The sequence below is a fragment of the Hermetia illucens genome, chromosome 5, assembly GCF_905115235.1.
Source record: "Hermetia illucens chromosome 5, iHerIll2.2.curated.20191125, whole genome shotgun sequence".
Taxonomy (NCBI): Eukaryota; Metazoa; Arthropoda; class Insecta; order Diptera; family Stratiomyidae; genus Hermetia; species Hermetia illucens.
This window is the reverse complement of record NC_051853.1, coordinates 52,441,971-52,457,379: the sequence shown is the minus strand read 5'-3', so window position 1 is coordinate 52,457,379 and position 15,409 is coordinate 52,441,971. Positions and strand designations below refer to the sequence as shown.

Genomic DNA, 15,409 nt, shown 5'->3' with positions numbered 1-15,409 from the left:
ATCATGATACTCAGCTATTTTTATTAAAAGAGTCTGGAACACATATCGGGGGTACTATCAGGGGCTTTCGAACTTGGCATAGGCTTTTGACATTTCCGCCAGCTTACTTTGGTGTTGCCTAAAAAATCCATCAAGAAATTCTCATCCTTTTAATTTCAGATAGGTTAATGCATCTTAGTTTGCCAAATTAATATTATGAACACTTTTTTTCTCAATTATCTCTCCATTCATGTATTTCTTCCTTCTCCTAAGTTCCTGTTTGATAGAAGGGTAGCAAAGAGTCACTGCAGTCTGAGTGAATGATCTAAACATCTTTCTCTGGAGTCAAAAGTATTCACTATTGACACTATTGATGATCCACTAAGATAATGAGTTCTCCTGAGTATTCCCTCTTTCTAGTAACATAGGTGCAGATTTGTGCCCTAGCAATGTTATTCTGGAACTTTATTAAGCTTCAAAAGTAGCTATAATGCCAGCCAAGACTTTCCTCTTTCGATAATAGATTACGGTTAGAATCCAGAATGTTGGAAGGCTCCCCGCCTACAATATCGAAGCTTCCTGCAGTGCTCACTTGCTCCAACTTTAGCGAGAATTTCAAAGACTTAACTGGTGCAGCAATATATTATTGCACTCAAGAAAGTCTGCCGAGAGTTGGCGTAACCCCGGTATCAGATTAATGCTTATTGTATCCTCCAGGCGCGATCTTACGGATCCGCTGAACAAGAAAGCAAGTGGCTATCGTCTATGAGGAACCTGGGAATTTGTACTTTTCGAGTATGACTTGAGTCAGTACCGACTAGTCGAGCTCAACACGTAATGATATTGACTGCAAAATTTCAGTGCAAAATAAGGAACATCTTAGCCGTGCAATTACCATCATCATCAACATCGCAGAAACCGGTATCCGGTTTAGGCATGCTTTAGTAAAGACCTCTAGATATTCCGATTTTGTACTGATCTCCACGGATTCTATATCCCTACAAGCTCTCTGGCGTCCGAGCCTACGTCATCGCTCCATCTGAGAAAGGGTCTGCCACGCTTACTTTTTCTACCATAAATATTACCCTTTAAGAGTTTCTAGAATGGGTCATCCTCAAGTCCTACATATTAAGTGACCCACCCACTGCAATTTATTTTGCCATAGCCGGCCAAAGTTAGGAGTTATTTTCTAAATATGCAAAACAAGCAAGTCGCTAATACAGTTTATAATATTGCAAAATTTGGTGCAAAGCCTGTTGCAGGTAACAAAATTACAGTAATTTGAAATTGCGCTTTTGCTACTACTACCCCTTGATATAACATATTTTAAAAGGTTTTTGTACCTGAAAGGCCAAACTGCAATTTTTTACTCTTTAAGACTTTGTGTTTCATTTCGTCGTACGAGGAGGGAGCGACGTACTAAAGAGTCTGGCCCACATTCTGCAACTAGCGACTGTCGACGGATTCTTTGCGAAAGCTTCAAATATGTGGACCTGACTGGTGCTCTCTTTCCATTAGTGGCAGACAATAGTCTACGATTTCTTCTTCTTTTGCCTTTTGCCTCATTCAGTACCGGGGTGCAATCACAAAATGTGAGTGGGCAATGATCCGACGAACATCCTTAGTGGCCAGAGATGACCAAAAAGAAAAAGTAGCCCAAAAACCTAAAAAGATGGCGAAATTGACCGTGGAGGTCCGCCCGTAAGTACTGATCCACTTTAGCCACTAGAAATTATGTAAGTTTTTTTGTCGTGCAACCAGAATGAGAATATTCTTGATGATTGCTTTGGTTTCGTTTGAAGTGTTGAATGCTATGTAGTAGTCGATAGCAGCTTGTTCCACAAAATTGAAACTGGTCTAGAAATCACCTAAGTAATTCGTGTCTCCACGTCTGGTCACTGAACAGAGAAAACTCATTTCTTTGACTTTCCTCGCGATTAACTTTTAACATCGATTCTTCCAACCTCCTGTCCCCAAACTGCACTCCTCCACCGACAAAAATAATCTTCCGCGCTACATCCAGCTAATTAGCTGTCAGCCGGTCTCGGTCCCGCTAATTTTTACTTTTGGCGACCCCTGTTTTGAATTTCATATTCCAAGTCGGCACAGCAAAAGCAACAACTACAACCGTCGCTAATCGCTTTACCTGAATCCAATTATAGGTAATATGAGCAAGTTTGAGGGGTAATTGGGTTACAATGGGAGAAGGAATATTTGAAAAAGACAAATAAAATATCGACCATGTCGCAAAGCCGCCGACACTACAAGGATCAGCTCGTTTTCATCGATTGCACCATTTTTCTCGGCGATCTTGATCTAGTATATCAAACCATCATTGTTTCGGCCGTCCTTTTGGTTGTTTCCCATTGGCTGTGATGCTCAGGTCAATCCAAGCTAATGAGTTCCTCCCAGCGCGAATTACACGACCACACGACCGCACGAACCAATACGTCTTTGGTCTCCGTTACCGTGGTGGCGTTTACAGTGTTTGATAGTTCGTCAGCACTTGAAACGACAAAGTACGACAAGAAGGACGAAACTGCTGTCAAATTCAGATTTGAAGTATTCGTTGATGTGTCGATTGCAGAGAGCGCCAATTGTAGACCCCATCCAAATTGCACTGATGCATTTATCTTTGGCTGATAACATTCATCCAAAATATTGAAATTACTTATCTCTGGGCATATCACTGCCACTGAGAGCAACAGTGCCCATTTCATTGAAGCCAGTCGTCAAAAACGTTGTTTTGTTCAAATTTAGTCCCATGCCTTGTTGCATGAGGCGATCATTCAACTTTTGGACAACTCGTTCGAGATCCACTTTATTATGAGATGCCAGAAAACATCCTGGGCATAGCGCAGTGTGAACCAGACATTAGATGCTTCGAGAGAGAATATCCATGACCAGAACAAAGTGGAGTGGAGAGAATTCATTTCTTTTATAAACACCGACAGAGACATGAAGTAGTTTTGATATTTCCACCCCATATCCAACTTTATTCTTCAGATCACGATCGAGCAATTTAATCTAGCGCACGAGTTCCACTGGCACTATGTGTTGCCGCAAAGTATACCAGATGAGTTTTTTTTTTGGTAAGCGATAAAACGTCTTCTCTAGGTCAAGAAATGCAATGTATTATAGAAAGGGCAATGCTTCTCATGGCATTTATCCACGAGTAACCGCTCCGTAGGTATTCCGCTGTTATTCACAAATTCAATTTGATTGACGATTATTTGGACGATGCTGTGGATACACTTACCAAGAATACTTTCAAAGGACTTTACGAAAAAGGGCAGCAGCCAGATGGGATGGTATATTGAACATTGTACTGAACTCCTTTACTTTTACCATATTGGAACGGTCAATAACTCGATTGAAGAACTTTTGTCCCGGACTTGTGTTTCCTAGAGCTAATCTACAATATCAGCGGGTCCCGTTGCTTTCTCTGATTTCACTCATTTGATTGCTTTCTCAAATTTCTGTAGCATTGTCAGTTAGTCTTGGTGGTTTCACACAAGTACCTGTCGAACAGACTTAACCCCACGGGCTTCTTAAGACGCGGATTGATTTCGTGACGACAATTAGGGCACTGCTGTGACAAGCAACAAGGTACCATTCTGTAGTGAGTGCATGGTTCAGCATTCATATTGATGGATGCAAGACATACCTAAATCTCTACCGAACTTAGTAGTATGGCTCCGAGTTGAAAAGCAATTCCTCGTTTGAGTCCTGAAGCTCTCTTTGTCTGCTTGGGTGTAACTACAGTCTCCATGAAACTCGTATTAGGGGGCCAACCACAAATAACCGGGCTGAAAGTGCATGAATCAGAAATCCTTCTGAGGCTTGTAAAAAAAGAGGAATTCCAGTGCGCGTGGTATAAGTGTACCGCTAGTAACGTTTCGTGGCCGAAGCTACTTCAGATGAGCCTCCGTGCAGGCTCTGGTCTGATGGCCTTTATAATCTGAAATAATCAAAAAGCTTATTGTTTCTTTTTCGTTGGTGTAGATATTTATTCTTGCAAATACCGATATTTCGGGATCTACTTGTTCCCTTCATCAGTGCTAACAAGTCTTGTTTGCAAGAATAAATATCTACACCAACGAAAAAGAAACAATAAGCTTTTTGATTATTTCAGATAATTAATCGTTGGAAACACCGCATAATTACACTCAGGCCTTTATAAGTTTTCATGTATTCGCCTATTGCATCACGGTCAACAAGCCAAGCGTTTCCCGGTACCACTTCGTGGAAGTTCTCCTTGGCCGCTCAAAGTGTATATATCATAAAGCTCTTTTTAATGGATCATTCAGGTACTAGCATCATTTTCTTGGCTAATGTTTTTTTTTTGACGAGGAACTTATTATATTGGTGTGTCTTTTCATGGGCCCTCAATTGACTATTATCATTTCAAAGCTGGTCAATGCTTATTAGGCTTGGTAATCCCGAGTGTTGCGTAGGCTGCTTTGTGAATCATTTGATTAGTTTTACTCCACGGATCTCCGACATTCAGAGTGGTTGGTAATCGAGTTAGTGAGATCATTTCTTCTATTTTCTCACAAAATCACCATCATTCGCGGCAGGGCAACATCTTCCTCATGCTATTTTTTTTTGTTAAGGTGCGATGATCCTGTAAGGAACGACTTTACAGTCGCCTTATAGGGATATTGTCGATTTGCATTTTACTGTTTCCACTATCAAATGTAGGAACATGAGGCGAACGTTTAATAAACTACGAATTCACAAGTACATTGTCTTATCAAGGGCTCTTGCAAGTACCGGTGAGAGTCCCAATAATTAATGTTCAGACAGGAATTTGTTTGGTTCGTTCATGTTTCAGTAGTCGTGCTGGGTCGGCTCAGACGTTTTTGAGGCTTTTATTCAATGACATGATCGTTTTCGTAACGCTATTTGGTGGGGCTTGTAATATCTCCTAGTTAATGAGACGTTACGGTTTAAATCAAAATATCTCTAATAAAACCAATCTCTCTTGGTATCTTGAAAAGGCGCATCGTTACAATGGTAATAGAACTATCAAAAGCCAAAATAGATGACCTATACTTAGACAGCAAAGAGGTTCCAAATAATCCGCAACTGCTCTAAACAATGCTTTAAAGGGCTAGACAGGTTGTGCCAGTTTCACTGATGTCTTTTAGAAATGCTCTCCTTATACACTTATGTTCTAAGGCAAGGCAATGACTATGTGAGTAAAAAATTAGCTTTATAATCTACGACAGTGGCCTAGATTCGAGTCCTGACTTTGTGCAAATTTGCAAAGGCTTTTGTTTCTTTTCTGCTTCTGTAGGCTTGTTCCTTCCAAAGATGCTGAAACTAAGGCGTAGTCTTGACTATGCGGATGTTAAGTTGCCACAAAGACATTTTGTGATTCTTATCGCATAAGGCGAGAGGCATTAGCGGATCTTAGGTTTTGTGTTCTGCTCTAGTTCAGACTGTAATAAGCAGTTTAGACTTCACTTTGTATGGTATCACATCATTTGCAGTGAAGGATATTTTTTTTCATTATAAAAGAAACTTTAACAAAATCTTACTGAACGGAGTGTAAGGATTTTCTTCATTCAATTTCATAAAGAGTTTGCTGGTAGAAATTCAAGGACACAAGGTTTTTTAGCAGATAAAAAGCGCGAACTCCATTGTCCTTCGATGAAAGCCGCTGGCATTTCTTCAGCAAATTTCAACTTGGCTTAACTCTACCGAACGAGAGAATTTCCATGGACAAGTTTTTGTATTTGCTCAAAACTGAATTTCACGGATTGTAGGTCAAATTAAGAACAAAACGTTTGCACGCATACATACCTGCACTGCATTTAGCATGTTCTACGTCAAAGCAGAAAAAGAAATGAAAAGAAAAAACAATAAAACGAAAAAGGATAACAATGGAAATATCTGGTTGTCTAATTCTCTGTGATGAAGAGTATAAATGGTCAACGGTATAAAATTTAGCTGAAATGTATAAAACGGTTGGCACGACAGGAAAAATTTACGAAGCGGAACTTGAACATTTCCGTCCAACAAGAGCAATCCACCCCTCGAGGGAAGTAGGACAACTGTGCCCCAATGGTGAGACTTAGAGAGGTTGTACGACGGCAAATAGAAAGGTTTGAGGGCGGCTGGAGGGTGGCTTCCACTGCACATACTGACGCTGCTGGCTAGTGTGCAAAAGGATATGGATACGCTGTGCGCTGTGAAGCCAAGAACTATTTCACTGTTTATAGTTTTCCACTTTGAAATGTGAAAAACATAAAATGTGTAAAAGCCCTTCGCCTGGGGCATCTGTCTGTTCGCGATATATGTATATATTCCTAAATAATATACACCTGGAGATTTTTCATATGCTCAGCATTTTCCAGCGGGAGCAAGGACGCGCCATGTATATTGTTTGTGAAGGTCTGTGAAGGTTTGTGAAGTTTGGTGTGTGTTACTGCACATATTAGTTCTCGCATCAGTTCACTTTTAATTACAGTAAAAAATATGTTTGTTGGGAGGTTTCGCTCTATTCAGCACATGCTACGTCGGAGGTGACCTTTTCTGTATGTCTTTATGGTTACCGCTTTACATTCCAAGTGAACTATTAGCATTTATTTTGGTGAGATTGTTGGGTAAACGGAAGGACTTTAATAAAGGCAATTCACAAACAAAACTTTCTGGCAAATATGAGGGATCCATAGTTCCGTGCTAGACTTTTGTGTATTGTATGACCGCATTTTGATACTGGAAAATTGACATTAAAACATTTTTGTGTCCCAGTTTTTCACTGATTTATTACTTTGATTCCACTACACAATTTACACTTTTTATTTGTCACTAAACCAAGAAATAGTGCTGAAATAGATAACGTAATTATTTAAGTAAATAAGAAAACGTTTCCCTCTCACCTTGGGGTCAGCTTTTTTCCAGCACTGATGGAACCACCAAGCCTTTTCACATAAATTATCACCTTGGGGTGTCATGCACTGTTTTCCCATATTCAAGGCGATTTCCTTCAAGTTGTCCGGAAGCATGGCATAGAGCATCTCCAAATCCACCTGACCATCATCGTTTACCAGTCCCGCCTCGTGAAACAAACAATTCATGTAACATTTAAGTGCTTCGTCCTCATGAATTTCTCCATCACTGAATTCTTTTATTGCCTCTAGAAATACAAGTTTCAGGAGGATTGGGTGAAGTGTAAAAATCAATATGTGTCTGTGCATTTGCATTAAGATAAGAAACTTGTCACAATGCACGTGAATGCTATGCAAATTTATGTTTTCTTTCCACCAGAAATGGGAATTACTTACCTTCGGTAACACCAGTTTTAGCTACGCAAATGTTGTGGAGTGTCATTATTGCTCTGATCATTTCTTTCGGGGGATACTATAGACAATACCGATTAGAATGTTCGCTTGGAAGGTTAATAAGGTATTGGTATCAGTTTACTCAAGTTGAATTTCAAGGAAAAGAACAATATTTTTCCACCAAATATTTGTTTTTAGGCCAAGAAATGAACCACAATTCTAAAAATTGAATTACTAAGATCCTCTACTATAAGAGCGAAGATACAAATAATTTTCTGCCAGGACCTGAATTTCAAAATTTGGCACGCACATGGTAAACTTTAGTACTATCACCATTAGTCAAACCGAATTTTCAAAATCAAATACCTCATCATCCCTCCTAGGTTGAATTTTATGTCCGTACGAATAAGATAAAATTACCAATATGAAAAACTTTAATAAATACCCCATTTTGACGTCACTGATCAAATCCGACTAACTTCGGTAAGAAAAAACTCAACTTTATATATCCCTACCCCTAATGCCATCAAATCCGATGTTAATTGCGAATGGCAAGCAACCATGTAATTGTCTACAATTTCACTTAGCCGATTTGATTTTATTGTCTTTGCCTTCCCTACCGTGGAGATGCAACCTGCACATTGGAAGTGCACGCAACTTGCAGTTGAAAAGCTACAATTAATTTGCACGGAATTATTTATTGTGTTTAGATAAGGGCAATCATTTGATCGATGCATTTGGTTGAGACAGCGTAATTAGAGGGGACTGAAAATGATTTCATAAACCTATAAACGATTAGTAGAAACACTGCGATGAATAAAAGATAAACCTGTCATAGTTGAAATCTATTTTCTTTTCATTGATTTGTAAGTGAAACCTAAATTTAGCTTTGAAAGCTTATTTATGTAGCTTCAATTAGGTGCATTTCTTCTACATGGTCAATTTCCTTTCCGTTACGTTATGAGCATGTGTTTTTTCAACCATTGACCTTTCAGATTTTTAATGTTTTATTAAAAGCAAAACCTTATTAAAATTGCTTAATTATCTGTTTTGTTTTGGTTTTGTAAGGAGATGTAAATCTTCAAAAAACGCTGGTGTGGACATGCACACGGGATGTAAGATTTTCACCCAATAAAACCACCCTCAACGTTCAAGGACCCTGTGTTGGCCATCAGAGCGCAGAGTCAACTTACTTTAGCTAGATCTATTTTCTTCTAGGCGCGCGACTGTAATCGTGCTTTCCTAACCTCTTCCCCTTCTCGCAGTTTACCCTGGATTGTTACGGTCACGAAACATCCCAGTTCTCCTGGCGCGCTCACATTTGCCAGGTAAAATTATTCGTTTATAGCGCCTCAGGTCTTTTCAGGTTCCTCCAGCTCTGAAAATCAAGTGACGTGTCCATAGATGCTCACTGTATCCCCTATCGCCGCTGTGAAACTGAGTAGGATTTCAATTATTTTTTGTAGTCCGCACTCAGTTCATGTGCATTAGATAAAACTTGCAGCGCTGTTCGCGAAACTGGGACAGCATACAGCATGAAACTCATCACCGTACCTACAACTAACCTAGAAGCATACTGTGGCCCCCTATAGCATCATTCTTGTTGGGGCCATATTTATGACGGATGCCTTTTCGCAAGTATACTCTATGTCCTGCTTAAAATTAAACTTTGCATCTATCATCAATTCCAAGTATTTGACGGCATGAACGAATTGAATAGACTTTTCACGTCCAGGGTCATCACCACGCAATATTTGATACTATCCTTTCCATGAATTGTGATCTGACTTTACAGAACGGATACTGCCGATCTGAGAGGCCTCCTTGGCTCTCAACAACCGGGAGCCATCTATTATAGATTACACGCTTTAAAATTTTACCCAATAATTTCTAGAAGGTATATGGTCTTATAGGAGCAAGGCCCACCAGTGGTGCTAACTTTTACCACTTCCATGTTGCAGGAAATATCTCCTCAGGTATGCACAAGCTTAAGGCCCAATTCGGAATTCCGTCTAGGCCCGGGCTTCTGTACTCAGATATCTCTGAAAATTCCCCTCTCTTCAAGAAAAAATTAGCGTGAGTGGCTCCTGAGTCATCCCAAGGCAATCCTCGCTCCCCACGGTTTTGCATCCGCCTCCGAGCAAAGCTCATTAAATCATTCTCTCTTGTGCGCTAGATACCGACCTTGTGGTTTTTAAGGACTTCTCATACGCATGTTCTTCTTGTACTTGATTGATCGTTTCTATAGCTATCTGAACCGTTCGTCTGGCTCGGTGTCAGACTGATCGAAGGCACGTCCTCGGGTGGGTGGGGGGGGGGGGGGGGGAGGGAGTACCAGTGGTTAGTTCTTCTAGCAGGGAATGTGCGCATCCTCGGGATGAACGCGTAACATGTCTCGGAGATGCATTATGTCCCAAGGAGAGCTCTTTCCTCGCCGTGGTGGTCTCGACAATGTAGTCCCCGCTAACGTGGTAAGACATACTGTTATATACTGCAACCATGCAGCCTGGGACCGCTTTCAGACATTTACTAGCTACTTTATCTAGCTTATATCTTTGTATGGTTAGCCCCAGCCTCATCTGGATTTACTCCGTTCATTATGGCACCTCTTAGACCAAATAAAAGAAGAACTTCGTCTAGAAGGTAGTTCTTTATTAGTTCTATATTTGTGCAATCTGAAATTTCGGGCCAAAATTCAGTTATTTAATAACGTAGAACTCCCCGGGCTCAAGGCCAACTAGAGTTCTACGCCTTTCCTCATGTAAAGCCTCCTTCATGAAGCCAGCAGAACTCTATTCTAAACAAGGTCAAGATCGGCTTCGAACCAACTGGTGACCAATCTGTTTAGTGTAGGAACTAAGACAGACCCCTTCCCTCTCCTTGACTCATTCAATATTTAATTTAAAATTTATTTTTTTTTCTAGAATTGGCAAAAATCCATAATTGCTGATTTTACTACGTGCCAAAAGTGTCTGAAACTTTTGACTTTTGATGAAGGTCAAGTCAACAACCGAGCCAGATCCGTCCCAAAGGTTGTTAGGCCTGCCCTAAATCTAACTGCGCAAAAGCTTTTCAAAGACCCGTTGCACTATCCTCTTTTCTTCCCCATTCTAAATTCTACTCATTAAAATCACAATTACCTTTGGCCTTCGTCCCCTCGCGTCATGAACAAGGTTACCAAACGTATCTTGAAAAATTAGACAATGTGTAATTGGGTGTGGCGTAGCAATTTATTTACGCCAAACAAAGCCACTGGCTTATAGTGCATTTTATAGTTTGGCTATCGCAAATCCATATCGCCGCTGCGCCGAATCGAGTCTGTGACCCATGCACCACCATCACCGTTCCTGCAGGCATCACTTATGATGGCAATTTCGAGCTCATATTCATAAGTGATCTACTCAAGTAGATCCAGAGCGGCCTTGCAATGATTGAGGTTTATTTCCCAGTTCCCAAATTCCGGGCAATTACCGCTTTCGGCAATATGACGACCGGCGGGATGTCCACCCTTTTCTTCACTTTATATTCGGTGTCATTTTTGCAGTCTTTGGCAATATGATTTTTTTTGCCCACAACTTCTGCATTGGTCAGATCAATCAATGCCGCTGGAACACACCGTTGAAAAGTGTAAGAACATGAGATACTTGGAGCAAATCTTTAGTGAAGTCTGTCAGACGGTAGACAATCCATTCGATTCGAACTTTTCCGATCGACAGCAATTTCTGCGCTGCTTTCACTCTGGGTCCAGAATTTTTTCAACTCGGACTCACGCATCGGTTAAAAGTCACGTTAAGTTTTGTTAAACGATGAAATGCTCAAAAGACCCTCTTCTCCCACATTCCTGAGTCAGGCTAGCAAAGATGCAAGTAAGCGCATATTGACGGAACAATTCGATGGAGCCTCACCATTTACGGTCAGACTTTCACGGTCAATTTAGTTAACTTTCATTTGTTTCTTTTTATTTTTTGGGATAGCTCTCCGCTCTTTTTCGTTTTACGCCACTCAGGCCACTTGACTATCGCCCATGGCGTCTTGTGATTACTATCTCCGCATATGTCCTTGTTTCAGATAACAATTCCCTCTGGACAAATTCTGATGTCATCACAAACAATGTCAATTATGAAATGCCACTTCATTCAGATTTTTGATAGCATAGATCCGAGATATTTAAATTGCTCGGTTCTGGACAGGTTACCGCCACTGACAGTGATAGTGCCTTCTGTTTTATCCGGACTCAATTTGAGACCGTGTTGCATGAGCTGATCATTCCATTTTTGAACAAGTTGCTGGAGCAGCTTTGAAATGAGACGTTGGGAAAACATTATCTGCATAACGCAGTGTACAAGGCGCTAGACGTTGTATGTGCCGTGTGGCAGCGTCCATAACTGGAACAAAGAGGAGTGGTCAGAGCTTCCTTGATTAACACCGACGGAGACACGAAGCGGTTTTGATTTACTCGCCCCATTTTGCACTTTACCTTTCGGATTGTGGTAAAGCAATTTAACCCAGCGGACGAGTTCTTCTGGTACGAGGTAGACCATTGAGACCGATTGAGTTTGTGTGGCACACGGTCAAATGCTTTCTCAATATACAGAAGCAATTGCTTCTCACGGTGTTTCTCCATGAGTAAGCATGTAACATGTATTGCAACGGGAATTCCTTGTTCAAAAATCTAGTATTTGACAATAACCGGATCGGACGGTAATTGGCTGGACATCCTTTCTTTTGCCATATTGGAACTGTGGTACTTTCCTGCCAGTCAGATAGGTTGTTGGATCCTAGTTCTTCACTTTTCCGAGCTTAGATGCGACGTCATCAGCTCCCGTTGCTTTCCCCAGTTTTCGTTTTTTTGCTTCCTCAGCTTCAGGGGCGCCGACAGGTATAATTACTCCAAATGCCGATAATGCTCATGGAAGTCGAGGATGAACAAATTCTTAGTCTCGCGATCTCTCTGTTATGGCTCATCGATTGGAAAGCAAAGCATTGTTCTTGTCATTAACAGAAGTTTTGGATATCTTGTGTGCGTCGGTGTCGGCTTTTTGACAAGTTGATAGACATATCTCTTACCATCCCGAGTGCTCACATTGTAAAGATATTTGTGATAGACGGGTAACACCGATCGCTTTCTTTGCTTTCCAATTAACATTCTTTTAAATTTGCTAATTTAAGGTGTATCTTTTCGCGGACAGCCATTTGGGCATAATTATTTCTTGACTGATAAATTGTTTACCAAGCTTGGTGACCCTGAAGGTTAAACTGGCCGCTTTGTGGATCGTGTCTTTGACTTGTTTCTACGATTCTTCGACGTTCCAAATGGTTGGTAATAGCCTTTCTCCTGTGGCACTTGTTGCTGTTTGCCTTTTAAACCACATGACCATCGAGAACTTACCAGAAGGCATCTTTCTCGGCATCAAACCGATGTATTTGTGGTGCGTATACGGAAACCGCCAGAGATGTCAACGCCAACGCCGTATTGAGTGTGTGAGCGCTACCAAAATAGAGAAGTTTCTAGCTATTTTTACCGCATTTGTGTTTAATCACGCAGCTTTTGGGACCAGACTGTCGGGTTTCTTGTAGGGCGCAGGGTTGGACAAAGTACGTTATTTCTAACTCTCCTCCTTCAAGTTTGGATCCAGCATGCCATATAAATAAAATTGCAGCAGTGCAAACCTAGGCTCCATTCAAGATCCTTCTCACCAGTGAATGTCTTCTCGTTCTTACTCTTAGATAAAACAACTTTTTGGAAGTAAAGATAAATTTGGCTGATGGTAGCCTCGGCTATGTTGGTTATGAATCCGTCTTACATCCGTCTGAGTTAGGAGTTAGGCTAGAATGATCCTACCTCTGGTGGTATGTTGGGTGGTAGTTTACTAGGAATGCTAAGAACTCACCTTGTGAGCCCTAATGGCAATAGTGGGACAAGCGAATCTTTTGTATAATGACGCTAAGAGGCAGAAATGTTATGACTCTGGCCGGAATTGCCTATTTGGGTAGCATAGCAGCATGCAAAAGCTTGCCGACGGACACCGATTCTGAGGGGCTGTGTTTAGTTAGGGTTGAATTTGCCTCTTTCCTATGTAAAATGTGGTTCTGGTATCATGATTAACGAAGAATACTTCGAGATGATCCTTTGACCACTGCCAGCTAGACATGTTCATTTTGTATATTTCCCATTTCAATATTGAAATATTTCTCCCCGAATTTAAGTTAACTTCACAGTTAGTGGTTTTCTCCGGTTATGGGCAATCGATAGGGTATTTCTCTGACTCCTGCACTATAGTATGCAATTACCATGTAAATATCTCCCAAAATCTAGTGTTGTATTGTAACTCATCTACAATTCCAGAATAAATTTAGTAATTGTTCTGCCCACTAGAGAAGCAGTGCCATATCCTTAACCGGTAAATGTTCATGAGTTTGAAGTTGTATTCAATAGCTAATATTTGAAAAAGTCTGTTTTAATCGATGCTTTTTTTTGTTCCTTATTTCACTGTATACTAGAATGAACTGGGATCCATTATTATAAACTTTACTTAAAAACTTTTAAAAACACTTAAACGACTTTGAAACTACTCAAAATACTGAAACAAATTTCAAAGCCTTTAGCTGATATCTGGACCTTTTGGAAGAAAAGTGCTCCCTTTGTTTAGGAAAAGCAGCTTCGTAGTACACGTAATGGTTGAGTATTTACCTTGAGTTCTGTTTTCATTAATATCAGCTTATATTACACATACTATTCCATCGCAGTATCTTTTCCGAACCCTTCGATAGTTTTATAGATGCTTTCATGATTCTTTTGATTGTGCATTCAATTTTTCGGTAAACGAAAATTATGCAAGCACATTTAAGATGAATTTTTCTTTTCTAAAAAAAAAGATACAAGATATTGATCGCCTTCCGATTAGTCCTTTTGCCGCTACAGGTAACGTAAAGTGAATTTATATTTTACTATCAAATACTAAAAGGCAGAAAATTCAAAACAGAAATTCACTTTCATTACGTTATCAAAAATGAAAGGAAAATTGGTTCAATTTTCCGCTTTGTTAATGCCCTGCTGCCACTTTTTTAAAAAGTATTTACCTAATAGAGATGGAAAAACTTTAAAGCTTCCATTCGCCATGATTGGCTTCTGTTCCGTTTTGTTCATATTGAAGTCGAGCCTACCTCGGTTGTGACGGGGTAATTTAATTAGAGCGCGACCATTTGGAAAATTTCTGGTGCTGGTCCTACTTTATTTCAATTTTCTTTCCGTGTTCCAGTTTTTTTCTAGTCGGTTTTGTTTTCATCCCATAAATAAAGTGGTTCGGTTCTGTACTGATGAACTAGAACCCTTTTCGGTCGGAATTCCTTTCCCGACGGAAGGGGATGCATGTGTTGGGAAAAGCGAAACCATTCACTTTGATTTTAAAACGGTTTGGAAGGACAAAGAATGCTGCTGGAATTGATGGGATACTGTGCCAACAATAAAAGAAGCTTTCATAGTGATTGGGGGGAAGGACTATCGGTTGTAACGGCAAAAAGTGATGGTAAATATTTTTGAAATGGAGTAGATTATGGGTGTTGCTTACTAGGGTAGCTTAACGGGGTTTATTTACAAAATATACAAATTGCATAAATCTTGTTTATTTAATATCTAGACTTTTTTCCCTTATATAATAAATTGAAGTGTCTATAAAACAAAGTATGAAAAACTATTAAGTTAATTTATTCTTGAATATTTTTGCTTCCCAAAGTACAATTTCTCACATTTCCAATCGGAAACTAGCCTCTTCTCGCCTCTGACGCACCGCCACTGGGCTTCTGGAAAATAATGCCGGCTCAGCATTTCGGCAAAATAACGCTATTGAAAAAATTAACTCTATGGAAAATCCAACCCTCATATTGTACTAGAGTTGTGCGAAAAAGATTCTTTGGATAATCAGCAACTAAAGATAACCCGACGTGGCAGCAGTTCGCGGACCACCCCTACATGCCAACCCAGTCAGCACCAATGCATACCAAACCGGACAAAATTGAGATTTCTTTCGCAGTCAAGGCAGTTGAAACCGAAGTATAAGTTTAATATGATTGCACCAATGCATAAAATTGCAATAGTGAACGTTGAAAATATCTCAAGAGAAGACACTCATTAATCATTG

General features: G+C 40.2%; 2 protein-coding genes across 2 annotated transcripts in view; one reads left to right on the top strand and one right to left on the bottom strand.

The window, feature by feature from the left end:
- LOC119656877 overlaps positions 1-15,409 on the top strand; it is a 528,228-nt gene that overhangs the window by 310,105 nt on the left and 202,714 nt on the right. The gene's annotated exons all lie outside the window — the stretch shown is intronic.
- Positions 6,734-7,794, bottom strand: LOC119656880 (general odorant-binding protein 83a-like). The gene is made up of 4 exons (XM_038063544.1): positions 7,638-7,794; positions 7,275-7,350; positions 6,870-7,126; positions 6,734-6,816 (listed from the first exon to the last, which is right to left on the bottom strand). The coding sequence occupies exons 1-4, from the start codon at positions 7,719-7,721 to the stop codon at positions 6,799-6,801; spliced, it is 435 nt and encodes a 144-aa protein (XP_037919472.1). The 5' UTR covers positions 7,722-7,794; the 3' UTR covers positions 6,734-6,798.

Coding starts and splice junctions, on each gene's coding strand:
- LOC119656880 (XM_038063544.1), bottom strand. CDS start 7,721: ATGGGGTATTTATTAAAGTTTTTCATATTGGTAATTTTATCTTATTCG. Junction 7,351..7,637: donor AACCTAGGAGGGATGATGAG/GTATTTGATTTT, acceptor TATTGTCTATAG/TATCCCCCGAAAGAAATGAT. Junction 7,127..7,274: donor TAAAACTGGTGTTACCGAAG/GTAAGTAATTCC, acceptor TTGTATTTCTAG/AGGCAATAAAAGAATTCAGT.